Consider the following 27,013-nt stretch of genomic DNA (forward strand, 5'->3'; position numbering starts at 1 on the left):
ACCTTATGACAACGCTTAGGCAGAGGATTCTCTCTCTACTTCATCTCCTCAAAGAGGTCAAGAAACATGCCCAAGGTCACATGGGTGTTTTGTGGTAGAGCCGGGAATGAAGCCCAAGCCTGGCAAACTCCAAATTCAGTGCTCTCTCCCTACATCCCCTGGGCCCCGCCCTGAACCCAGCTCTGCAAGCAGAACAGGAAGCACTGATAGGGTCCCTGGCTGGAGATGGTTCGTGGACCCAAAAGGCAAACTGGAAGCTCCAGCTAAGGGCAACAAAGCAAACAGAAATGTCTAGAACCCTCCTAGCCAAGGACTGTCACCAGGAGGGTGGTGACTTAACTTTCTCTTCTCTTGGTCTAAACTCGAGGAAAGAGGCTAAAATGGCAGCTAAGAGGCTTCAGGGAGGAATCTGGGGCCTGAGAACCTCTGAGGGGGACAGTTCCCATTGTCCCATGGAAAGTACTTGGGGCATCAGAATGCAGCTGGGTTGTAAGGGTCCCCATTTTACAGATGAGGAAACTGAGGCCGAAAGAGAGAAAGGGATTTGGCCATAGTCACTCATCAAATCAGTGACTGATGAGACTGTGAGCATCTGCAGGGCAGAGCCCGAACCAAAAACAGGTAGGTCAGGAATCGCTGGATGGGTGAAGGAAGGAGCAGAGGAAGGAAGATGTGAAAGAACATGACACTTTTTTGAGGGGCAGGAGGAGGGAGAAGAGGAAAGGGGCACTGGGCTCAGGTCTAACCCCACCAGCCCCTCCCCACAGCCGGATTCCAGGCAGCCCATGACTGTATCTGGCCCCATTCCTACCACCCCACTGTGAGGGGTGCCCCACTAGGGACCTCACCCGGAATCAAAAGTTCCATTTGTGTAGACACCTGCCTCTGTGTGGCTGTGTAACCTGGGGCAAGTTCCAGCTTCTCTGCTGTCAGTTGAGTGGTTCCCAGCCCCAGAACGGTGAGTTCCTAGATGGATTTGCCTAAATGTTATCAAGGGTACCCCACAACCCTAGTGGGGGCTTCCTCCAGGGAAGCTGGCCCACATCCACAATGAACACAAGGTAAAGAGTTCTGGGTTCAGGTCCCAGTTCTGCCACTAACGCTGTGTGACTCTGGGTAAGTCTTTCAGTCTCTCTGGGCCTTAGAGTTCAACAGCCTTAACAGGAAAGGAGTCGGTGCTTGTGAAGATGAGAGACCCATGCAAAGGGAAGTTGTCCTTGATGTCCACCCACCTTCCCTCCTAGGCATGAGCCCAGGATCAGATCAATATCAACTCCCCGCAGGGTCTTAGCCTTATATGCCTCTTTCCTCCTCTGGGGCAGTGCCTGAGGTTCAGTCCCCGTTTGTGCAATGAAAAGGAGTCTGTCTCAGGACACTCCCCCCACCCTCACTTATCCTCATAGTCACTCCGGGACATGAGGAGGGGACCCACGGGCCACGCTTTCCTTCTACCAGCCGGTCAGCCAGTCCACAAACGTCTCCCCGAGCCCCCTCCGTGCACCTGGAGTCACTCCCTGCTCCGGACCCGGGCAAGGGCAGGGAAGCCCCTTCCCGGCGCTGGCCCATCCACCTCCCGTTTTCCAGCTGCACAAGCTCCCCGCCCAGGCAGGGGCAGCGGGGGGCCAAGTTCCCGCCGGGCGTCTAGGACCGCGCGGCACCAGAGGGCTCAGGTGTGCGTGCACCCTGGGGCTTTGCGACCCTGCGGCCCGCCTGGCTCCAGACAGGCGGGGAAACCGAGGCCCAGGACCGGGTCCGCGGGGGGCGTCCTCCCCCTCCCGACCCGGGCCTCACCGGCAGGACCGCGTATGTCTTCAACGCCTGGTTCAGGCTACGCACCAGCGCCCACTTGCCCGGCTGCTTGGCGCGCGCCTCGGCAGGGTCGCCGGGGTCGCCGGGGTCAGCGGCGTCCGCGGGGTTGGCGGGGTCTGCGGGATGGGCAGGGGGCTCCATGGCGTGGAGGGCCTAGCGGCGGCTACGGTGGCAGCACGTCTCGAGCTCCCTAATTCACCTAATCCCGTGCGCGCCGCCCGCCGGGGAACCCTAAACCCGGCCATCTGCCGCGGGCCCATGGCAACGGCGGCTTAGGTGACGCCCGCGGGCGGGAACGAGGAGGGGGCGCCCGCGCCGCCCCAGCCCCCTCCCATCCTGGCGCGACCCCAACACCCAACATCGCCGGGGCTTCTGGGCCCGCCTCACCAGGACCTCAGCGAGCGGCACCCAGGAACCGAGCTGCGGGCCTCGGCAAAAACGAGGCACCTGGAACCTCACCTTGACCGCAGTTTTGGAGAAAAGCAGTATGTTTTCTACGGAAAGAAACGTGGGGATGTTATGGAGTGGAACACAATAAACTTCGTAAAGTTTTTAAGACTAAAGGGAAGGTGCGTGAAAGATCTTTCTGGCCCACTGGCTGCCTCTGGGGAGTGAGGGCAGATAAAAGCCTTGAGGTTGGGAGGGGCCTTTATGGGGAAAGCCCTGGAAGAGTCTGTCTCTGGTCCTCACCCAGCCTCTGAGGCCAGCCAGCTGGTGATCTCCAGGTCAAAGAGGAGGCACTGAGGCCTAAAGGAGGGGTGTCCCCTCATTCCCCAGGACAGCAAGTCACCCCTAATGGCTCAGAGCTCACCCCACAGTGGGTGCCAAGCTGGGCTCCTGTGTCCTGGCAGCCACACAGGACTGGGTGCTGGCTTGGGTCCATGCTGGGCCGCAAGCCACAGTGGCCACTGTCCCATCCAGAAGGCGTGGCATGCCCAGGCCCTATGACTCTCCTCCTACACCTGCCTTCTTCTCTCTCCCTACTTATCTTTATCCTCTCCCCTCTTTTCTCCTATTCTCTCTTCAAGGTCTCATTTTTGGCCCTCAGCGTTGTCTGAAATCCTGGAAAACCCAACTTTCTGTTCTAGAGAAGCAAACCACAGCGGGGAGTAGAGGGAATGACAAGGGAGGAGACAGTGATGCCTCACACAGAACTCGGAGCTGCCCCTCTGGACTTGGGCTTCCTTCTACCGCCCCCCCCCCCTTTTCCAGCCTCTAGGACGCAGCGCTCTCCCACCCAGCACACAGCTGACTGTCGGCAATGATTCCCACCCATTTCCTGTGCCCTCTCAGGGACCCTGCTCTCAGAAGGGGTCCTTTCCAGAGTTAAGCCCAGAACAAGCACACCTACCCCAGCCCACCCTCCTAGGAGAGTCCATGCGAACAGGAACCAGACCCTCAGACCCAGGGTGGTGCTAGAGCTGGGCTTCCAGGCATCCTTCCATCTGTCTATTTTAAAAACCTTCACAGGGACTCCCCTGGTGGTCCAGTCGTTAAGAATCCGCCTTCCACTGCAGGGGACATGGGTTCGATCCCTGGTCAGGGAACTAAGATCCCACATGCTGCAGGGCAACTAAGCCAGCACGCTGCAACTACTGAGCCCAAAAGCCACAACTAGAGAGCCCGTGTGCCACAACTACAGAGCTCACGTGCTCTGGAGCCTGCACACCACAACTAGAGAGAAGCCCACGCACCGCAATGAAAGATGCTGCATGTTGCAACTAAGACCCACACAGCCAAAAATAAATAAATATTTTTAAAATTAAAAAAAAACAAAAACCTTCACAGGTTCAGGCTAAAGCTTAGGGGACACCGTCCTCAGATCTTCCAGCCTGGGGGTGGACAGACCCAGACACAGATAAGGATGGTACCACCAGATAAGGGACAGATTAACCCTGGAGAGGCAGGATAGCATGGCTGCTATGAGGTTGGACTCTGGAGCCAACACCGGTTCAATGATGACAAGGCCATTCACATGCTGTGTGACCTTGGGCAAGTTCCTCAACCCCCATGTGCTTTTGTTTTCTCATTTGTCGGATAACAGGATAACAGTACGTCATTAGGTGCCTGTGAGGGTTAAACAGGTTGTGTGTAACTCACTCAGATCGGTGCCTGTTAGAGCAAATGCTGTGTGAGTGTTAGTTATTATTAACTGAGCAAGTCATGTTGTGGTGGTGTTGTGATTATTTAGGCAGATATGAGGGAGAAGGGTGTTCCAGAAAAGAGAACAGCAAAGCACAGAGAAGCAGAGGTAAGAAGGAAGAGATGGTAAAACAAGTCTGGTGGATGGAGAGAGGCCCCCTGAGAGAGACCTAGTAAAGTACTGAGAGACTGGCCCTCCCTGACCCAGACCCACTGCTCAACACCCTGCACCCAGGCCACCCCTGAGATGAAGCCTAGGAGTAGGTCCCTTCCCTGCAGGTGGCTGCACACCAGGTCTGGGAGGCAGGTCTAATGCCCCTGGGACCCACTCTGGCATCACACCAGACTCTCTCCCAGAGCCAGGGCTCACTGCTCCCCCAGCCTTGTCTCCTGCTGCCTGGCCACACAGGACAGGGCCTCCTACCTTTGCTTATGCTGAGTTCTCTGCTAGGAATGCTCCACCTCCACCATCCTCTTCCCTGCCCCCACTTAGCCACCAAGGCTCCACTTAGCTATGTGCCCCCTGGTCCCCACACTTCACTACCTTCTTTTCTCTACTCCCTTCATGCCTCACACCCATAGTGCTGCTGTCACCTCCACCATACCACCATCTGGTCCAATTCTGGCCACCCATTTTACATATGGGGAGACTGGAGTTCAGAAGGGGCAAAGGGACCTATCCAAGTATACATAGCAAGCTGGAACAGAAAAGCTTTCAGGAAATAACTGTGCCAGTTGTCATCAGCAAGTGATATCAGCAAAGAGTGGAGAAGTCTGCCAAGAACTCTACAGAAACACCAGAAAACATAGCAAAAATTGTCAGAGTCAACTTTACTGGAACGCTAGAAAATATGCAAAGGTTTACAGTAACCATTTGAACATTTAAGGAAGAGGAAGATGACTGAAACCCCACAGGAGAACTTTGTGGTACTTTAACCTACCCATCCTCCCTAACCCCCCACCTTGAGGATGGCAGCCTGTATCCCTGGTGTGGGTTGTTGGGGTCAGAGGGAGCAGAACAGACCTTGTTATCAAAGAATTATGATGGTTTTAACCTGTCTGGGGGATCCCTGAAGGAATAATACTAAAGGTTTGTCTTTATTCCCTAACTAGGGACCCCAGCTTAGAGAAGTAGCTATGGAGGGCATTGGTCAAAAACATCCAAAGGCAAATGAACTACCCACTGCCACCTGGGGAAAAAAATAATCAGTTGGAGCAAACAATAGACACTCCAAAAAGCCTGGAAGAAAGGCAGGGAAATGAGATGCACCAGGGAAAAATGGCTTTGAAAAAGCTTCAGCATATACTGGGGAACCTAGAAGACCAAGTACACACCCAGGGTTAGACAAGTGTTCAGAAAAAGCATGAGAAAGCCTAAGCTCTCACCTCTGACTGACCTCAAGCTCCATGCAGACAGGGAGTGAACGCTAAGTCAGAGTTGTAAATGTCCTGACTGAGCATTGAAGTCATGCGCCAACACACACACAGCCCAACTGCAAAGTCTGAGATTTTTTTTATTTGTTTTGGTTTTTTTCCGGGGGTTTTAGAGACTTCAGTGACCACACACAACAAAGAATCTAGTCTTCACACACACACAAAAAAAAAGTTTAGAAAAGTCACTCAACAAAACTACAATTCACAATAAGCAGCAACAACAAACCCTGGGGAGGGGGAAAATCTGACTTCTGGAGTTATCACATTATAGTAATCAAAATGTCCAGTTTTCAACAACAATAACAAAAAAAAATCTATAAGACTTGCAAAGAAACAAGAAAATATGGCCCATTCATAGGAAAAAAAGAAATTAATAGAATCTTTCCCTGAGGAAGCCGAGACACTGGACTTAATAGACAAAAACTTTAATCAACTGTTTTAAATATGCTCAAAGAACTGAAGGAAACCAGAACAACATCTCACCAAGTACAGACTATCAATAAAGAGACAGGAATTATAAAAAGGGACCAAATAGAAATTCTGGAGTTGAAAAGTACAATAACTTATATGAAAAATTCACTAGAGGGGTCAACAGCAGATTTGAAAGGGCAGAAAGAAGAATCAGCAAACCAAAGATAGCTTAATTGAGATATCCAGGCTAGGGAGCAGAAAGAAAAAAGGATTAAGAAAAATGAGCCGAGACTAAGAAACCTACAGGACACCATCAAGTGGACCAATATATGCACAATGGGAATCCCAGAAGGAGAGGAGAGAGAGAGGCAGAAAGAATATTTGAAGAAATAATGACCCCAAATTCCCCAAACTTGATGAAAGATATGAATCTACACATCTAAAATGCTCAATAAATTCCAGGTAGGATAAGCTCAAAAAGATCCTCACTGAGACACATTATAATCAAACTAGCAAAAGACAGACAAATAGAGAATATTAAAAACAGTGAGAGAGAAGTGACTCATCATATACGAAGGATCTTCAATATGATTAATTGCTGATTTCTCATCAGAAACCATGGAGACCAGAAGGCAGTAGGATAATATATTTAAAATGCAGAAAGGAAAAAAACACATTTCCAACAAGAATTCTGTATGTGGCAAGAATATTCTTCAACAGTGAAAGAGAAACTAAGACATTCCCAGATAAACAAAAACTGAGGGAGTTGGTAGCTAATAGACCTGCTCTACAAGAAATGCCAAAAATAATCCTTCAGGCTAAAATTAAATGACACTAGACAGTAACTCAACGCCATATAAAGAAATAAGAACCCAGTAAGGTAACTACAAAGGTAAATATAAGAGCCAGCCTTATTGTTATTTTTGGTTTGTCACTTGTCTTTTTTCCTATGTGATTTAAAAGACAAATGCATAAAATAACAATTATAAATCTATGTTAATGGGCACACAGTGTATAAAGATGTAATTTCTGACAATAATACTGTAAAGAGAGAGGGATGGAACTGTATAAGAGCAGAGTTTTCATATACTATTGAAGCTAAGTTGGTGTTAACCCTCACTAGATTGTTATAAATGTAAGGTGTTAATTGTAAACCCCAGAGTAACTACTAGGGAAAAAAAAAAAAAAAAAAAAATATATATATATATATATATATATATATATATATATATATGAGAGAGAGAGAGAGAGAGAAATGAATGAGAAGGGAACCAAAACAGTAGAGTGGGGGGAAAAATCAAACACAAAAGAAGGCATCATAGAGTAGAATCTAAAAAAAAAAAAAAGATACAAATGAACTTAAATACAAAACAGAAGTAGACCCACAGACATAGAAAACAAACTAACTATGGTAACCAAAGGGGAAAGGGGGGGAGGGATAAATTAGGAGTTTGGGATTAACAGATACCCACTACTATTTATAAAATAGATAACCAACAAGGACCTACTGTATAACGCAGGGAACTATACTCAATATTTTGTAATAACCTATAAGGGAAAAGAATCTGAAAAAAAATATATATATATATATATATGTATATAACTGAATCACTTTGCTGTACACCTGAAACTAACACAACATTGTAAATCAACTATACGTCAATTAAAAAAAAAAGTCATTACAGAGGAGTTGACAGGGGAAAGATATGACATATAAAAAAACCCAGCAAAATGGCAGAAGTAAGTCTTTAAATGGAAATGAATTTAACTCTCCAATTAAAAGGTAGAGGTCGGCAGAATAGGTTTAAAAAAAATAACACATGATCCAATTATATGCTATCTACAAGAGACTCACTTTAGATCTAAAGACACAAATAGGTTGAAAGTGAAAGGATAGAAAAATATACTCCTTGAAAACAGTAACCAAAAAAGAGCTGAGGTGGCTGTACTAATATCAGACAAAATGGACTTTAAATCAGGAATTGTTACAACAGACAAAGAAGAACATTATATTTTAATAAAAGACTTAATCCAACTGTTATCAACAGTCCACAGATTTATCTTCAAACTTCACTCTGATCCAGGAATCTGGGCAAAGTACATCTAGTCCCTACACTGGCCTCACCACAGAGCCAGAAATCACATCTTACCGAAGCACAGCAGCCTTCCCTGAGGTCCTAAAGAAGCGGGTCACATGTACCACAGATCTCTGGATTCTCACAAGCACCAGCTAGCCTTGCGACGTGGGGCAAGTCCCTCCTCCTGAGACCACAGCCCCCCATCTGTATGTGAGGGGCTACCACAACAGCCTCAGAGCCTTCCCTGACATCACCACCCCACCCTGCCGTACCACAGGCGGGGCAGAAGCCTCCCCCATCCCCAGGCTCCCTCCCACCCTACTCCACCCCCAGGACTCCTGCTATCACAGTTCCGCTCATGGGCACCCTTGCTGTGTTTCGGAGCTGCCTCCCCTTTGGTCTGGAAACTCCTCCAGGACAGGGAGCAGTCAATTTATCTCTGCATCCTTTGTGCCCAGCCCGGTACAGAGAAGGGGCTGAGTGCCACTTTGCTGGGTGGGTGAGTGAGAACGTGGCTGGAGGAGGTGGCTTCTGGCACACTAGGAACCTCCAGACACTCCCACCCTACTCCCAAAGCCATCAACATGATGAGTCTGCCCAGACTACCACAGAGTCCCTAGGAAAGAGCTCACGCTCTGCGAATGCCACCCAGCAGTGGAAGTCTGACCTCCTCCCCTGAGCCCTGTGCCTGCTCCTTGTGCCACAGCCCTGTGCCCTGCACAGCAGCCCTTTCCCAAGGTCTCCTCTCCCTGCATGCTGCCCCCCTCACCAGCATGGCTCCCTATCCTGTCTGGACCTGCCCCAGCTCATGTCTAAATTACCCTATCTGGGACATATATACGCTGCCAAATGTAAAATAGATAGCTAGTGGGAAGCAGCCGCATAGCACAGGGAGATCAGCTCGGTGCTCTGTGACCACCTAGAGGGGTGGGATAGGGAGGGTGGGAGGGAGACGCAAGAGGGAGGAGATATGGGGATATATGTATATGTATAGCTGATTCACTTTGTTATACAGCAGAAGCTAACACACCATTGTAAAGCAATTATACTCCAATAAAGATGTTAAAAAATAAATAAATAAAAGCATAGCTGAAATGAAAAAAATAAATAAATAAATTACCCTATCTGGGCTTCAGTTTCTTCACCGGCAATATCGGCACAAAGATCCCTACCCTACAGCCTTATGGCAATAAAATGAGATCATGTATAGTGATTACCCGGTACATAGTAGGACCAATGTGGATGCTACTTTTGAAGAATTAGAACCCTCAACAAATGAATAACATTTTTTCATAATGAAGAGATTTGGATTCTGAATACAACTTTATGAAGGTGTTTTCTGTGCCTGGTACTCTGTGGGGCTCAGAAAGGCTGGCATGATGGATGAATGGAAGTAATGAGGGAGGGATGGGTGAGTATCTGTCACTGATATATCCCACACTGGGCCACTCTACACATGGGGCAAGAAACATCATATTCTCTGAGGTCTCCTCAAAGAATTTATCCCAAATAAATATTTATGCCAAGTAAAGTGAAAGAGAGAAAAGAATGGGAAATTCTCATACACAGGAACACTATTGATATGACTTTAGTTGTAGTCGCCATGGCCGTTAAACTCTTTTGAGCTGTGTCCAGCATTGGGCTGAGCATTGTATATGTGTTACGATATTTTGTTCTCCAACAACCCTTTGAGGTAGGTATCATGCTCGCCCCAGCCCCTCGGACAAAATGAGGGTGAAATCACAATTGTTCATTCATTCCGCACAGAGCTCCATCTCTGAGCGGGCTGGTGCTGGAGCTGAGGAGGCAGTGGGGAGCAGGATGAAGGCTGTCCCCCGTTTCTGGGCTCACCAGGAGGCCCCAGGAAGGCAGGGGAAGAAGGTGGCATGCGATCAGACTCTAATGTGGGCAGAGGAGGGAAGGGTCCCAAAGGGAGTCGTGGCCACAGCGAGGACTTAGAAGTCAGCCAGGAAAAGAGGGACCAAGTGCTCGTGCAGACCGACTGTCTCTCAGGACAGGGAAGGGGTGGCGGGAGGAGGCGGACCTGGTAGGCAGGTGAAAGGCAAGCACTCTGATTGAACCCCTCGTGGCATTTCATCTTCACAACAACCGTCCTGGGAAAGGAGGGTTTTTATCCTCGTTTTACAGATGAGGAAACTGAGGCTCAGGAAGGCTGAAGGACGTGCGTGCCCCAGGTCCACACATTTATCAACAGCAAAGCCCAAGATGAGCCCAGGGCTGTGGGCTCTGCCTGTGGAGCTGCGTGGCTGGCTGGCTCCCCAAAGCTGGGACTTCATTCAGGACCAAAGAAGTAACTGAAATGTGCTTTCTGTGTGAGGGGTGGGCAGAGCCAGGTCCACCTGCAGATACCTGCTCCCAGCAGAGGCTGCCAGACAAGATGGGCCGGCGTTCAGTGGGGCTGGTTGGAGGAGGGTGAACAGCGAGTCAGAGGCCTCCTGAGGGAAAACGGCTGTGGGAGCTACGAGTGGCCCAGGCCCTCCCTCTGGGGTCTGCAAATGTCCCCATCCACCCAGCCCCACCTGCAGCCCAGGCCCTGGCACCCTGCAAACACTCAGTGACAGTGACTTTTCCTTCTGTGTTTGGTCTTGGCCATCTCTGATGGGCCTTTGAAGAGGCTCTCAGGCCAAGGGGCTCTAGAGGGGGACTCCTCCAGCCCCATGACAGAAGACTGTCTATCCTGATCCTGCCCTGACGCCTGCCTTCTCACATATACACGTATACATAACTCACACTCAAACACGCAGCTGCAGGGCACGGCTGCCCATTGGTCCCACATGGTCCTGGAGGACATGAAGCCACTGGCCAAGCCTCCACAGCACACACCCCTACCAGCCCAAGGGCCTGGTGCCAGGCCGACCTGGCTCAGGGCCCACATTCCTGGATCTGGAGACCAGGAGCTCATTAGAGCCTCAGGCTGATCACGGGGAAGGGCTGAGGGTCAGGGGCCACTGTGGCCCTGGGAAGGAAGGGGAGCTGGAGGACCCAGCCGGGGGCAGCACCTCTGCTTCTTCCCCATATTACCCTCGGGGCCTGCAGCTCCAGCCACGTCATCCCCCACTCACTGCTCCCCAGTCAGGCTCAAGGCCCTTCCTGGTCTGGCTTCAATAGACTTGCCAACTTCGTCTTCCCTTTCCCCAAGGGCTTCTCTACATCTGGGCCTTTGCACATGCTGTTCCACTGCCTGGACTACCTGGGGATTCAGAGATGTATATAAATAAGTAATTTCTGACCAGGGGGGTGAGTGCAATGAGAAAGGGTGGCCCCAACAGACACATCACAGGGAGAATGGGCCCTGAGAGAGTCAGGGAAAGTTTCACACCTGGGTTTTGAAGCATAGATAGGAGTTTTCTAGAAGAAAAGATTGAGGGGCTTCTACAGCTAAGAACATGGATAAGAGAATATGGGATAGGGAAGGATGAGCCACCCAACAGGGTTATTCCTGATAGAAAGATGAAGGAGCCCTCACCTGCTGAAGAATCACCATTGTCCTTGGTCAAATGCTCCTACTGCCCGCCTGGCCAGACACAGTCCTGCAGGGAGAGAGACCATGTCAAGCCTCTGAGCCAGCCAGCCCTGGAAGCATTGAGCCTGGCTGGGGTCACCTGGGCTCTTCCCAAAGCCCCAGCCCCTCCTCCCTGAGGAACCCTCCCTGGGTTCTCTCCCTCTGGTCACAGCCCAGCCTGCGTGACCTGAGCCTCTGCCACCATCACCAGTTCCACTGCCCAGAGCAGCTGAGCTCCTTTTTTACTACTGTTATTCAGAGATTCCCAAAGGGCTCCTAAGAAGTAGAAAGTCTAGCCCCCTCCCCTGGACATATGGGCAAAGGGGCCCAGAGAGGGACCAAGACTTTCCAAAGGTCACACAGCAGGGCAGGACAAATTCAGGACTAGGACTTGGTCTCTGGCCACCCAGCTCAGAGCTGCCCCAGGAGTACAGGTGACAGGGACAGCCTGGCCCAAGAGAAGGGTCAGGCTGAACATGACCTGCTCATGACACGCCGTGCCTAAAACCCTTCCAGAGCACCCCCGGCCTTCAGGATGGGGGCTCTAATCCCTCCCCCATCTTGCGTTTAAGGCCCAGCGCTATGCGTCTCAGTCTTGCCTCTCTCTGCTTTCTTCCTTCCCCACTCCTGTCCTTGGGCCATTCTCAGCACTGACTCTTCCTGAAATATGCTGGCCCTTTTTATACCTCTTAGACTTTGTATACACTGGACCCTCTGCCTGGAATTCTGACTAATAAATTCCCACCTATGCTTCATGGCTCAGTTTAGATGGTACCTCCTCCAGGAAGCCTTCCCTGACTGTCCCCAGGCTGCCAAGAGCCCCGATATTTCCCTCTATCCAGCCCTGACTATATGCGTTTGTTGTCTGGTCAGTGTCTGTCCCCACCTCTGCTCCCAAAGTAAGGGAGTTGATACAGGGTAGGGTGTGGGGCTCAGCCATCACCTCACACAGCACAGGGCCAGGCCCAGGGACAGCTCAGGAAGGACTCGTGGGACTGAGCGTGGTGATCAAAAGCAGCCCCAGCCCATCGGCCCTGGCATGAGGCCCCTCTGGCCCCCTACCTGCCTCCCAGGATGAGCATCAATTTTTCACAAGGTCCATTCAGAGGCGCTGGGGCATTTGATCCTCTGCCCATGACATTACCTGACACCTGAGCCCTGACCCCTGCCCTGGGGCTCCGGGATACAGCAGGCACACCGTCCTTCTGGAGACCTGCACCTGGCCTGGGTGCCTGGCTGAGAAGGGAATTCAACAAAGGCCAGCAGGCAGCTGCCGTGGGGAGCTACGTCTGTGAAGAGGATGCCCAGCTGTGGTGCTGGCATCCTGCACCAGTGTGAGCCCCGAGAGCCAGGGGCAGAACCAGGGCCTTCAAGGCTTTGGGGGGTGGAAAGGGGTTGAAAGGGCATAGAATTTAAGGGCCACGTGTGAGGAAAAAGCTACAAAATAGACATTTTTTTTCCCTAAAAATAAAAACTAATCCCTGTTCAAGTTAATTGCTTTTTAAATTGACAACAGAGAACACAGAACTGTATTTACATTTCTATACCCATGCTCAATTTTAACTTGTCCTCCCAACAACCATGGCTGATGGGGCTACATCTCCCATTTCACAGATGGGAAATTTGAGGCACAGAGGAAGGAAGCGACTTATCCAAGGAGAGAGATAAAGAAAGAGATAGTGGCTGAGAGAGGCCTAAGGAGACAGAGTCAGGGACGGAGGACTCTCTGTCTGCCACCCCCAGCATGTCTGCCCCCCTGTCTCAGCTCTGGTCAGAGATGGCAGGGGGCCCAGACCAGGAGCAATTGGCTGTGGGGACAGTGGCTCCAGGGTGGCCCGAGCCCATGACTCCCACGAAGTCCAGCAAACCCTTCTCCCAGTGCTCAGGACAGCGGGCAGCCCATCCTTACCTGGGTCCCTGCTGCCCACCGGCCTGGCTGCAGCTGCCACCTGCACAGAGGGCTCGGGAAGCTGGGGTGGCAGGTGTGGGAAAATCTGCAGACACACGCCCCTCTTCCTCTTTCTTGCTCCGTGACTTGCTCTGGGGGTCTCTCTGGGTCTTGCAGTCTTTCACTGTGTGAGTCTCTCTCTCAGTCTCTCCCTTTCTTTCCTGCCCCGGGCAGCTCTCCGGCCGGCACTGCTGCCCTCTCCTCCCCACTCCAGAGCCTTCCCCCAGGAGGCGGAGTCGGAGGGCCCTCCGAGGTCTGGGTGTTGTGACATCAGCATGGGAGGCGGGCTGTGCTGCCCAGGGCCCTGGCGGAGCCCTGGCCGCCCAGCGGGGAGGCCAGGGCACTGGGGTCTTTCTCGGCTGTGCTGCCAACCAGCACCAGCGTGCGAGCAGGCCCGGAGCCACTCATCCCAGCCTCAGCTGCCTCCTGTCATTTGCAGTAATGCCCACCACCTGCTCTCAGCACCTGGGCAGGAAACCTTGTTCTGCTCCCGACTTGGTCACTGATTTGCTGAGTCTTGGCCCCTGCCTGCTGTCCGCCAAGACTGTTTCCTTCTCTGCAAAATGGCTGTTTGAGACTCAGAGCAAAGGACCAGGCGAGGCAGGGCAGGAGGTAGCAAGTCCTGCCTCCTGGCCCTTTCTGCCCCCCTTGCTCCACACACACACACAGACCCTGCCCTTGCCCCAGGCCACTTCCCGAGGGCTCGCCCCAGATGCGTCCCCCTGAAGTTCATCACTTCACCACTGCCCCACAGCTTGTTCTGGGGGCCGGGGTGCGGGATGCCTGCCGTCTCTAATCATCCAGGAAACCTTCTCGAAGCAGCTGACTGGGAGCAACCCTGCATGTACCAGGGACTCGTGCAAACTGAGGTGGAAAATGCGATTTTACAGTAGGGGAGGAGGGTAAACGAGGAAGAGAGTGAACAAAATGTTCGTTATTAGCGTCAGCGAAGACAGTGCCACCGAGGACTCCCTGTTGAGACCTGGCCCTTGCACGTCATGGCCCTTTGCCTGCAGCGACCCTGGCAGCCGCCCCAGCCAGGCAGGCCTCTCCAGGACAGGTTTGGCCAGGGCGGAGGGAGGTACTCTTTTGGATTCTCTGTAACTGGGTTGCGCCTGCAGGGAAGGGGCCACCTGGCTGCCACCCAAAGGATGGGGTGGGCGACCCAGGGAGGGACCAGTGGCCCAACTGCGCCACATCCTGGGCACGGCTGCCCGATGGCGCCCCCTGGAGAGCAAGGCTGAGCATCCGGCCTCTGCCTGGAGCAGCGGGTAGGAAGCGACAGCGCTGGGACCCAGGCTCTGCCAAGGCTGGGGCGCCCTCTGGGCGACGATCCTGACCCCTGAAGACCCTGGATGCTGGAGTGTGCTTGGCCGGGTGCCCATGACCGGAGTTGCTCCTGAACACTGCCCCCACTGCTGGACTCCCACCTGCTGTCCGCACTTGGTACCTACCATCCCTCTAATCATCTCTTGCTGAGCCGGCCAGACTGGGTGGGCGAGTGGTGTCAGCCTCACACAGATGGGAAAGCTGAGGCCCGAAGAGGAGATGGTGCCCCAGGCAGAACGCAGGTCTGAGCTGTGAGGGATGGGCGCGGAGTGGCGCGGGGGTATGTGGTCCCCTCCAGATGCTGCACAGCTACAGCGGTGGCCAGGACTACGCTACCCAGCACCCACCAGCGGCCAGGACTACGCTAAGGTGGGCACATCATTCAGCACATCCTTGTCTCCCGGGCTTATGAGGAAATCTTGGTCTTAGTTCATTCATTTTTCCCTTACTCCCCACTCCCAACCCAGCCATCAAGTTCTGTCCACTCTACCTCCGAAATCTCTCTGGTTTCTCCTCCCCGCCACCCCCGGCTTTCTGGCTCGAGCTGCCCTTATCTTCCCCTCAACAGCCTCCACTCTGATCCCCTACATCCACCCGTACCCCCAGAAGCCCATCTCCTTTTTGGCTGCCCTTCATGCGGCTGCCCCCCTCTATTCCACAACTGGCTCGGGGCGAGGCCTTCCCGCCCCCAGCAGGCTCAGGGAACACCCAGTAGCTCCCACGCTGCCTCGCCACTGGTTCTCTGCATGTCTTCCCCACCAGTTTGTACACTGCCCCGGAGCAGGCAATGTGGCTGCTTCCCCCGCCCCCAGTGCCTGGGACGGGACTTGGGAAAAGGCCAGGTGAAGGGACAGCTGAATGACCCCAATGATGCCAGCACAGTCCCACCAGGCAGGCATCGGGGTCCAGCCTCAGCTGTAACTCCCTCACATGGCTCTCTAACCAGAGGACAGTCACCCAGGCCTGGGAAACATTCCCTTCATTGTCCCTTATCCCCAGAGGGACAGACAGACACAGGAAGGCCTTTCTGGAATTGTGGTAACATTTATTCTGAGAACGGAACAGGTCTCCACTCCCCTGACCCTGCGCTCGGCCCTGAGGGGAACGCAGCCCAGCTCGGGGTGCTGTGGAGCAGGGGCCCTACCCATCTGCAAATGGGGACTTGAGGCCCCTGTGGGCTGCAGGGCGCACCAGGCAAACAGAGCAGCTGCTCTCCCCACTCACCCTCCGGTCCCGGCCAGAAAGAGCTCCATCCTCACCTGCCCGGTCCCCAGGGCCTCCTGGGGACCAGGATTCCCACACGGCCAGGAGCCAGCCTGGCCCACCAAGAGGGGCAGGGAGCAAGGGCAGGGCTGCCGAACCAGTTCTGTCTGAGAAGGGAGTCGAGGGACACAGTGCCCAGCCCCCAGGCTAAAGCCCACACAGGTCTGCCAGCTGGTCCTGGTTTGCCCCCGTAGCCCAGGTGGACATGGCTGAGCAAAGACCCGTGTGTCGGCCCCAGAGGCCCCAGGCTGGCTTATCCGGCCCTCGACGCTCCACCCAACTCAGGAGTCTTCCTTTCAAACAGACACTGAGAAGTGGTGATTACATGACTGTGTATAGTGTGTACGCATACAAAGATACATAGAGAAAGGGTATTGTTTTGCCCTTATACAGCACTTGTTAGTAAGAGTGCTGACAAACGATAATCACTGGCCCCACTTTGCAGAGGGGGAAATCGAGGCACAGGAGGTTTAAGCAACTTGCTCCTGGTCACACGCAAAGTCCTCACCCTAGGTTCGGGTTCTTGAGGAGAAGTCCCAGCTTTTCGAGAAGGAATCCTTTTGTCCTCCTTGTCATTCAGTTCCTGGCCCCTCCCGTGACCCAGGGCCAGGACACAGGAGCAGAGCCAGCCAGAGCGAGGGGTCAAGAATCCAGCAAAGTCAAGAATCCAGCATATCCAGCCAGGACACTGCACCCAAGAGCCAGATCTGGAGCTGAAAAGTCAGGTTCCCCAAAGGAATTCCCAGCAAGGCCACAGGAATTCCTGATCTTGAACCAACTGGACTTTTTCATTGACATCACCTGGTCTGGAGCCTGAGAAGGGCACAGGAGAGATCCAAAGCTGGTCACAGCGCCAACACTCTCCAAGAACACAGTAGGTGCTGGCTTGTAAAACATCCAAGTACAAACCCCCATCTTCTTCATCCACCTCCAGACCTCCTCTGAGAAGGTATGACCTCGCCACGTCCCTCCCCAAGCAGATCAAAATAAAATCAGAGGATCACAGGAACTGGAGTTTAAGAAGAAAAAAGGGTTCTGGCTTTCAGTTTTCCTTTAAAAACCCCTGGTTAAAATTGAGAGTTAAAACGGAAAGAATATAAAACGTTGAGGACTAAAAGGAGCGTTTTGGTCCGGGCAGCAAGAGGGTTATGGCTCCTCAGCTACGTTTTGGGGGGAATGTTGGTGGAAGGGCCTCTGGTCAGACAATGGATTTACCATCTCCTGTAAAGCCCAATGTGCAAACTGATGCCAGCGGACCTGAGACCACCACTCCAGAGTCCCTGCTCCCGGGAAAAGCCCAGGTCTTGCAGCAGAGGGGTTCCTGGGAGCATGTGCCTCCCCTCAGGTCTCTCCCCGCCTGGCCCACTACATCAGACACACTCCTTCCCGCGTCAGGGCAGTGGAGGCAGGACGCCCTTCCTCTCCACCCCCTCTCCAGGGACCCTAAACCAGAGGCTGGGAATGCAATCAGAACCTAGAAGGAGAAGGTGGCTGCAGCTCCTCTGGGCGTCTGTATCTGAGAGGACCTGAGAGCAGAGGCGAGGCCCAGGACGGACGCCGGGTCTCCCAGAGCTGCGAGGAGAGGCCCGGCTCCACATGGGGTCTCATGGGCATCGTTTATTCATTTGGCAAATCTCCTTTGAATAAATACATGATGGGCGGGTGAGTGGATGGGATTCAAGAATGGACAGATGTCACCTGGACATTTCCCAAATTCTAGCCTGGGCAGGAACCCAAGAGCCAAGAGTCCTTTCAAGGTGGCTAGAAAACCAGATGTAGGACAAAGAAAGCAAGTCTTGGACACTGGGGCAGGCCTGGGACACAAGGGGCAAGAGTGGGCCTTGGGGATGTGGCAGTTTGTGTGTAAACAAGTGACATCTTCTTGGCACTCTGCTGGCAGACAGCAGGGCCTTGGGAAAAGGTTTTCAATGGATAGAGTCCCTTAGCCATGGTGGCAGTTGGGGTAGGGAGGGCTATTTTAAATCTCAGGCAAGAAGACTCCTCTATGAGAAAGGAATGCTTTGGGGTCCTCGGGACACTGAGGCAAGTGTCCTTGAGAGGGGCAGAGACCTCCCAAGGTCACACAGCAAGTCAGTGGAAAAGCTGGGAAAAGGACGCCAGTGTCCCGGCTCCCAGGCTGGTCCCTGGCCTGGTTGGGGACATGCAGATGGTGGTGAGAACTGTGGGTGCAGGCAGACGGGCAGGTATCAGATGGCCGTGAGGGAGGCACTGCTGAGGATGCGCACAGCAACGGTGCCCGGCAGGTCGCTGGGCTGCCGGCTGTTGCGGTCTCGGAGGTGGAGGGTGTGCAGGGCCTGGAGGTCGTCCGAGCTGGCCTTCAGGTACACCTGGCCCAGGAACTCATCCTTCAGGACTCGGTAGTTCCAGATCTGGAAGGAGACAGAGGATGGTTGGGGGCCATCTCCAAGACAAGGACTATGGGTCTGTGAGGGCTGCTGACAGCGGCGGCAGAGCCTTGACTCCCCTTCCTGTGATGCAAGCTGGGCTGAGGAAAAGGAGCCCTGCATCTGCCTCACCATGGACCTTGGGCAAGGCCATGCCCCTGCCAGAGCCTCAGGCTTCCTCCCATATGTCAAAGCTCCCCTCCATGTATACAGTTAAATCTGTCATTATTAGCTCTGATGTTGACCTTGGGTGACCTTGGACAAGTGATACACCCCCTGCTCTGGTTTCCCCATCTTCAACATGAGGTTTGGATCAACGGCTCCTAAGGGTCCTTCCAGCCCAAACATCTATGGGTCTGTGATTTGATCCGGTAGGACTCAGTGTTAAAAAACTTGGAAACCCTACAGTAGCTCCCCCAGGATACCCGAGCGTTTGTTTACAGATGGTTTCTCACCGGGAGAGATGCTGGCCTGGACTCCAGGGACAGAGGGCTTCCTGCCAGTGAGCTCAGAACTGTGGTCCCCTTGGCCTGAGAGGGGAAGGAAGCCCGTGCCCAGGACCCTGGCTTTCTGATCCCCTGCTCTCAGGCAATAGTCACCCCCACCATCTGCCACCAGGGGAATTAAAGGAACAACTCCCAAGGCTTTGGGGCAATGTTGGCAGAGATGACCACTGTCCCTGGCCGGGAGTCTGACCATGCTGTGTCCCACAATCCCTACAGCTAATCCAACTCATCAACCCCACAGAGGGGACTCTGGGGTACCAGGAGGGGCAGGCAAGAAAATTCCCTAGGCCATACCGTGTCGGAGATAGAGTGGGAACCAGAACCCAGTGTTCTTGGGTCCCTGTCAAAGGCCCTGCCACGCTGGGCCCAGCCACTCTGAGTGTGGAAGCATGAGGCGGGGGGCCCAGGAGGGACCCCAGACAGGCGGGCTCACCTGCACAGTGATGGGCTGGCTTGGCTTCTTGCGGTAGAAGATGCCTTTCACATCATACTCAGGCGTCGAGGTGCCTTTCTGCACGGCCGAGCGGACTTTGTCCCCCTCACTCTTGATGATCACGTAAGAGTTAGCCCCTAGAAAGAGGGAGTGGGCAACGGGGTGAGGGTGGGGCTGGGACAGGCCCCGGATGACACAGATGTCTGGAAGCAGAAGCCTGGGCTTGTGTGTTCAGGAGAAGGGAGACCAGAGCCTGGCCAGCTCCCTAACTTCCAGAGACAGGAGGGGGCATGCTGGTAATCTCTGGTCTCCAGACCTTTACCCAAGCTGTTCCCCCTGCCCGGAGCACCTTTCTCCCCTACTTTCCTTCACCAGGCTTCATACCTTAATACCTCCTCAGCCTGGAGAAAGCCCCCCCCTCTCCAGGAAGCCTTCCCTGAGCCCTCCCTCCTAGCTGCCTGTCCCTGTGTCTGACTGCCCTGCCACACTGGAAGCCGCCCAAGGGCAGGAGGCAGAGCGTGTTCTTCTCTATACGCCCAGCTTCATCCCAGGGCTGGGCCCAAAGTGGATGTCAAGATGGGTTTGCTCAATGAGTGAGAGCAGGAGAGCTCTGGAGGCTGTGTCTGTGGCTCGGGAGGGGAGGAGGGCTGGGGGTTTTCTCCAGGCAAGCTCACCTGTTGGGGAGTCCTTGAGACCAGTGGCCCCCAGGACATGCACCTGGGTCACCTGCTGGGGGTAGCCGCACAGGGAGCTCCAGCAGGAGCGGGGAGGCTCATCCAGGCGTAGCTCCCTGATGCAGGGCAGAGGAGAACAGGCAGGAGGTGATGGAGAGGGTCCGGGAAGACGGAAGGTCAGGGGATTCAAGAAGAGTGGGGCGGGGGTCAAGAGCAGTGTTTAGTCCAGACAATGCTTGTCTCGGGCAAACAAACCCCCATAAGCTTCCTGCTGCTCCATCCCTACCCAAGGGTGCCCCCTCCTCCCCCAAGGGAAAAGCAATGTACTGAGCATTACTGTGTGCCAAGCCCTCTGCTGGGATGTTACAGGTATTATCTCTAATCCTCACAAAGCCCTGGGAGATAAGTGACTGGCACTCTGCCCATTTTACGGATTAGGAAGGATCACCGGGGGAAGGGGCTTGCCCAACACAGCACAGACTGGCGGGACCGAGGTCCGCTAATTCCACAAGCTGCCTCCCCAGTCTGGGATGTGGGCAGGGAGCACCGACTCTGGGCTACCTAGCAAGTGTGGGACGCACAGGTCTGCACTGCAGCAGGGATGGGGATGGTTTCAGGGTCCACCTAGCCAGACTCTGCCACTGGTGGCATGGACTTAGAAACCACCCCCAACCAACGTCGATCCCCAGTTCTGATCTGTAAAATGAAGGGGTCAGGCCTCCCACCCCAGGGTTCAGGAAGAGCAAACGAGATGAGTGAAAGCTTCTTTGTAAACTGTGAAGCGCTCTGCACACGTGAGCAGCTGCTCCTTCGTGTGGCCAAGAGAGGCTGGGACAGGGGAGGAGAGGAAGGGAAAGAAAGGGGATGGATGCTAATGTCAGGCCAGGGAGGCTGGAGGCGCAGGCTCCACGGCTTAGGACGACACTGAAGATCTCTGGGCTGAAGATTGCAGGCCAGCCTGGTGTGGACCTGGGCCCTGCCAACCCAGGCCCCCAGCCAGTCCCCACGCACCGGCAGTTGGAGGGCACGTCAGTGAAGACTCGGAGCAGGAACTCGCCAGTGTGGCCTGGCTCGAAGGTGGTGGGGATGATGACGTAGCGGCCCTCGGGCTGCTCCGTGCGCAGGAAGACACTGCGCGAGTTGATGTAGATGGAGCTGGCGGTCCTGTGCTGCAGGCTGTGCATGCGGTACTGGCGGTTCTCCTCCACCTGACGGGGGCGGAGACACCAGGTCACACAGAGCCCCTCACCCCACCCCGCACCCCACGTCTCCCCCTCGTTGCCAGAAGGGGCACATCTACAGAGTCAGAAGTACATGAGCATCTGTCTGCCTAGGGCTGGCGGGGCGGGAGGTGGATGCAACTGGGTGGTGGCGGCTAAAGGGTGCGGGGTTTCTTTTTGGGGTGATGGAAGTGTCCTAAAATTGACTGTGGCGATGGCTGCACAACTCTACGAATACACTTTAAGTGAACGAGTCATATGGTATGTGAATTATATCTCATAAAGCTATTGAGAGGGGTGGCAATGGGAATCCCTCTGGCGACAATGTCTGTGGGGTTTCTCACATCACAACAGAATCAAGTATCACTATCTGCCCAGGACACAGCATGTGTCCATAAAATGACATCACCAGCTGCCGGGACATGCTGGACAATTCCTGGAATAAGTGCCATGATAAGCTATAGTCACATCAGCGAAGGTCATGTCACGTCAAAATCACAACGTCAGCACGCAGTGAATGTTCCAACATTCTGACGTGAACAAACGGTTATAATACGACCCAGCACATCAAATGCCAGGATCTCGACTCAGGCCGTGGGCATAGCACATGCACGTGGTTTCATTAGGTTCTTGGTGTCTGGCAGGCCCACAGTGCCCTGCTACGCTGCGTGTCATCACACACGGGGCGTCACAACATGCGGAAGGCCTTGGGGCCCAGGCCAGTGGGAAGCCCTCCTGGCTCTGCCCAGGCTGCCTCTTCCCAGTGCCCAGCAAGGCCTCCAACTCAGGGGGACCAGAGCCCTGAGGGAGGAAGCCGTGGGCGGCCCCCCAGAGCCCAGGCCCGACCACCAGCAATCGTCCCCTTCCCCATCCAAACAGCCTGTGGGTCTGGGCAAGAAGAAATCAGGCTGAGAGCTCCAGCGGGGCCAATCCAAGGCAGGCTGGGCCTCTGTGGGGATCCAAACAGGACCTGTGTCACAGCACAACCATGGCATCAGCCAATGTGGCCAGGGTGACCGGGGTGATGTCAGAGACCAAAGTGTTCTAGAGTGTTCTCCCCCAGGCCCAGGCAGCCCAAACTCTCCTTACCCAGAGCAGGGGTCCCAGCTGGCCTCACCTTGTAGATGTCGAAGCCAATGGCCAGATTTTCACCCTTGCCATCCCGGCGGGTGGACTGTTTTGGCCGTTGTTGGATGCAGATCAGTACTTCATCTTCTGGCTTTTTGACATCAAAGATGTACTGCGGGTGCAGCAGAGGAAGAGGGGCTCACGGTGAGACCACACTGAAAATGGGCTCGGTGGCTCCCGAAGCTCGGCCCAGAACTCAGCTGTGTGAACTTGGGCAAGTCACATTACCTCTCTGAGCCTCATCCCTCATCTGTGAGATGGGCTGGCAATGTCCACCCTGCATGCGGGGTGGGAGGACTCGGGGAAATGATGGATGCTCAGCTCCGAGCCTGCATGCAGCTGGTGCTCAATGAAGGCACACCGGGCGTGAGGACTAGGCGGGTGCCGGGGTCATGACCGAAGAGGCCACAGGGGAGGAGTCCCCGTGGGGAGCCAGCCTGGCCAAGTTCCCCCAGAAGGAACAGCACTATGTGTGGAAACAAGGGGTTTGAGCCCCCAGCTCAGCCTCCAAATAAAATGTCCCTGTAACTCTTATCAGGGCACTCATTAGTCCTCAGAGCCTGCAGGTCATATTGTGAGGTTGGGGGTGACAGGACCTCCCAGACATGCCCATCCAACCCCGCTGTACAAACCGTGCACCGAACCCCACGGAGGTACAGGGATGTACCCGAGGTCATGCAGGAGTCCGTGGCAGGACGGTGCCGAGGGCCCCACAGTTGCTCAAGGGGCGGGGGGGTGGGGATCCCCAAGGAGGCCCACCTGCGGGTTCTGGAAGAAGGTGTCCTTGTGGTTGATGCAGCCCCCGCTGCGGTTGTGCAGCGGGTCCTCGTGCCGCGTCCACGCGCCGCACAGCCGGGCCTCCTCCCACGTCTTGTGGATGCTCAGGTAAGATGTGTTGATCAGGCGGCACTTGATGATGTCCGTGAAGTATCGGCACATGTCCTCAAAGGTCATCCTGGGCGTGGCAAGGGGCTGAGCCGGTCGGTCCCCCCTCCACCCCGCCCACCAGCCTGCCCACTCGCCCCACGTGCTCTGCACCACGGCCTACACAGCAAGTGTGGACATGGCATCACACGGACCCTTCACATCTCTTTCGGCTTCAGTCTCTTGCTTTGTAAAACGGGAATGAATCTAACGACAGCTGCCTATCTCACAGAGTTAGTGCAGGAATTAAGCAAAGCAATAACAATAAAAGCATGTAATACAACTTCCAGCAGACAGGAGTTGCCAAAGGCTGGCCGTTACAATTATTAATAGTATGAATAACTAATGTGTACAGCCCTCTACAGTTTCCATCCATTATCATCCACAGCTAGTGGTGGAAACCCCTTGGTAGGCGAGCTGCAGTGGCCAGGATGCTGCCACACCTCCAGGAGCCTGGGCGGGGGGAAGGGAAGTGCCCACCCACCTTCAAGTGTGCACATATAAGAGAATATGCACATATATGCATCACGGGTGAACATATCTGAGAAAGGCCTTAGGAGGAAGCCCTTTCCTGATGAGGGTTTTCTACTGCGATGTTTTAATTCGACTGGCCCCTGAGCCAGACTGGGCAAAGTGGATCTCATCCACAGGAGCCCAGACCAGAAGGCCTGGGGGGCCTCCTGCAGCAGCTCCCCTGACACCTGCAGGAGGGGACCTCACTGGGGTGCCAGGATCACTGCCATCTGCCTCTGGATCTGCCTGGGGCCCTCACAACATCTCCCACACACAGGGTACCCTGTATCCCTCCAGGAAGTGGCTCAGTCTCCAAATCAAGTGTCCTGCTGAAGAAAGACACTGAGCCTGGCAAGCAGGGCTAAATGCAGAATGAATGAATGCAGGAGTGAATGAATGCAGGAATCATTATCACGCTCTTTAAGCAAGGCTGTTGCCATCTTCCAAGCTCACCTCCTCACCTCCCTGAACTCACTCTTCCCATCCCAAACCCAAGTGTGCTCTCTTGCCTCTGGGCTGGGTCTCTGTCCTTGCCCACCAAGGGCTCCTCTGCACCCTGAGTCTTAGCTCCTCCAGAGGGCCTCTCCTCTTCCTACCTGCTCTCGGCATCAGGCTGCCAGCGTGCCCTCTGCCCTCTGGTCAATTTCCCACCTGCTGGTACCCTGGCCTAGTTGCCGAGGGCTCAGCCTGGGTACCAGAGCAGCCCAGGGTCCCCTGACATGGGCAGTGGGGGCTGTGGGGACGAAAGGGTCCATTCTGCCCAATTCACTTTACAGAGGAGGAAACAGGCCCAAAAAGATGCAGTGACTTATCCGAGGCCACATGGCAAGTTGATGGTGGGGCATTTTTAGAGCCCTGGCTCCTGCCTCCCTGTCCAGCACTTCCTGCCCAGCACACAGGAGGCTCCCCTCTCAGCCCTGGACATCCGCCCAGGGCAAGTGCACACTCACCAGAACTCGCCGTCATCCTGCACAGTCACACCCAACTTCTCCCGCTCACTCTTGCTCACTTTCTGCCACTCCTCTGAGCTGGGATGTGAGCACAGGGGAGGGAAGGGAGAGGAGTATCAGAGGAGGGACCCCATCAGGGCCAGTCTGGCACGGGTCAGGAGGCATGAGGGACAGCTGAGCACTAGGCCTCCATCAGTGTGGGTGTGGTCGGGGGCACCCAGGGCCATGCCCAGGCCCCTCTCCAGGAAGTCCTGTCTGCCCACTCTCGCAGGTAACTGTGGGCTGCCACCATGCCGGGGACCCGGAGGTCTGGGAGCAAAGCTGCAGGCTGGGGGCAAGGGGGGACTGACCCACAGTGAAGGGAGCACCTTCACTGGGGGCCTAGGCCTGCTCCTCTCCTGGCTTCACCAGGGCCATTAGCCAAGCACAGGGCAGTCACCCCCATTCCCACCCCTGGTGGCCTCCCTCCCTGCTTTGCTCCCCACTCAAGCACCAGACTGGTCTCTACATCCCCTATAGGAATCAGCTCATCCCCACCTCCAGACCTCTGCCCATGCTGAATCCACCCCCCAACATGCCTGCTCCAAAGTAAGTCTTCTCCTAATGTCATCCTCCCCCCAAATCCTTTAAGGCCCAGCCCTGGTGCCACCTCCTCCAGGAAGTCCACCCTGTCCTTGCCCAAGCCCTCGTACCCCGGCCCACCCACCTGGGGTCTGCCCTGTGCCTGCCCCCTGTCCTTGCCCAAGCCCTGGGCCTCACGTGTCACTCCAGGGCCCGTTCCACTCCCGCTCGCCCCAGGGGTTGCGCAGGCGGATCATGTCCAGCTTCTCTGACTTGAAGAAGGCCAGCAGGCCACGGCCCAGGCGCACCTTGCGCACATCAGTGATGGCATACGCGTGGCCCTTCACCAGGCCACACGCCAGCCGGGCCTCCATGTCTGCCGCTGTCACTGCCTGTGGGACACAGTTGCTCAGAGGCAGGGCAGGTCAGGCTCCACCTGGAGCCAGAGGCCACACCACCCCCTACAGGACGGGGAGGGAATGGCAGCCCCGCACAAAGGGGAGACCTCATTCCTCTGAGGTTAGGGACTGACCTCCACATTCACAGCCCTTTACAAAGCCGGGGAACAGCAGTGGGGGATAAAGGAAGGGACCTGAAGTGGGATCGGCCCAGGGCTGTGTTGGAATCGACTAGCACTGGCTCAGTTTTGCAATCTGGTTGTTAAAACGTTAGCCTGAAATCAACCATGGTGGGAGTATTTACACCATAGAAGTCAGCAAACCAGGGCTTTTTAATTTTCCAGTCTTTTATCAACATACCACTGGGTGAGCCAAACCTGGGTTCAAATTCTGCCTTCACTGAGTCCCAACTTTCCCACCCAAAACATGAGCAGTCAATGAAATAAGACGATCCTCTTGAAGAGCCCAGGCCTGTGCCAGCAGGCAGTAGGGGCTCCCTCGCCCTTCCCATTGCCTTGCAACTGTGATGCCTTAAACCTTGGCCAAAGGACCTATCACTCCGTTATGAAAGGGCTGAAAAGGGGGACGCTAGTTGAACAGTGTGGGCAAGGCCTTTCATAGTGTAAAGATTAGGGCAGGGGGCCTGAGGCGTGTGCTGTCCAGCACTGGGGAGGGGCTGCACCCTCTAACTGCTCCCCTCCTCCCATGAGGCTGAGGGTCTGGATTTATGATCCAACCTGGGCAGGGGCTCTCCCTGAAAAGCCAGTCACCTCCCACCCCAATCAGGGTCAGTGAAGGGGAGGGGCCGCCTCTGGGGCTTGGCTCTGTGTTCTCACCTTGATGGAGGCACTGATGAGGCCTCCCCGGCTGTGCACTTTCAACACGCGCTCAAAGAGCTGGTTCCTCTTGGCCTCGTCACTGACAAAGTCACTCTCGGTCAAGTCGATGGGCTCGGAAACCCCACCTGTGAAGTCCACCAGCGCATCCGCCGTGTTGCCTCCATCTAGGGCCTGGTAACAGCCCGCCAGCCTGGAAACAATGTGGAAAGAACTCCCAGCTCATGTTCCCCAGCCAGTCTAAATCCTTCACCTGATAGGGGAGATTTCTGAGACTCAGAGAGGTCAAGAGAACTGCTAAGGTCACACAGAGGGCCACACAACAGAGCCAACCCAGCTCTCCGGCTCCCAGGCCAACGTCTGTCCCACTGAACCACACCATTTTGTCACTCAAATTCCCCTCGGCCTTCACAGCCCCATCTTCAAAAATTAGCTGTCCAGAAATCCAGCAATTCTTTTCAGAAGTGTTAAAAGTTCATATGTCTTTTGACATAATTCTGTTCGAGTAACACTATTTATAACAATGTA

General features: G+C 54.5%; 1 protein-coding gene across 3 annotated transcripts in view; it reads right to left on the reverse strand.

Annotated features, from left to right (window-relative positions):
* Positions 1 to 15,712: 15,712 nt before the first annotated feature.
* CAPN5 (calpain 5) overlaps positions 15,713 to 27,013 on the reverse strand; it is a 58,696-nt gene continuing 47,395 nt past the window's right edge. For all 3 annotated transcript variants that reach the window (XM_061202824.1, XM_061202826.1, XM_061202825.1), the window contains exons 5-13: positions 26,486 to 26,678; positions 25,450 to 25,643; positions 24,691 to 24,768; positions 23,063 to 23,258; positions 22,293 to 22,415; positions 20,967 to 21,163; positions 19,956 to 20,071; positions 19,282 to 19,418; positions 15,713 to 18,327 (exon numbers count right to left, since the gene is read on the reverse strand). In XM_061202824.1, coding sequence (XP_061058807.1) covers positions 18,145 to 18,327; positions 19,282 to 19,418; positions 19,956 to 20,071; positions 20,967 to 21,163; positions 22,293 to 22,415; positions 23,063 to 23,258; positions 24,691 to 24,768; positions 25,450 to 25,643; positions 26,486 to 26,678 — 1,417 coding nt within the window. In that variant the 3' untranslated portion in view covers positions 15,713 to 18,144. The remainder of the gene's footprint in view (positions 18,328 to 19,281; positions 19,419 to 19,955; positions 20,072 to 20,966; positions 21,164 to 22,292; positions 22,416 to 23,062; positions 23,259 to 24,690; positions 24,769 to 25,449; positions 25,644 to 26,485; positions 26,679 to 27,013) is intronic.

Source organism: Eubalaena glacialis, chromosome 10 (assembly GCF_028564815.1).
Source record: "Eubalaena glacialis isolate mEubGla1 chromosome 10, mEubGla1.1.hap2.+ XY, whole genome shotgun sequence".
Classification (NCBI taxonomy): Eukaryota; Metazoa; Chordata; class Mammalia; order Artiodactyla; family Balaenidae; genus Eubalaena; species Eubalaena glacialis.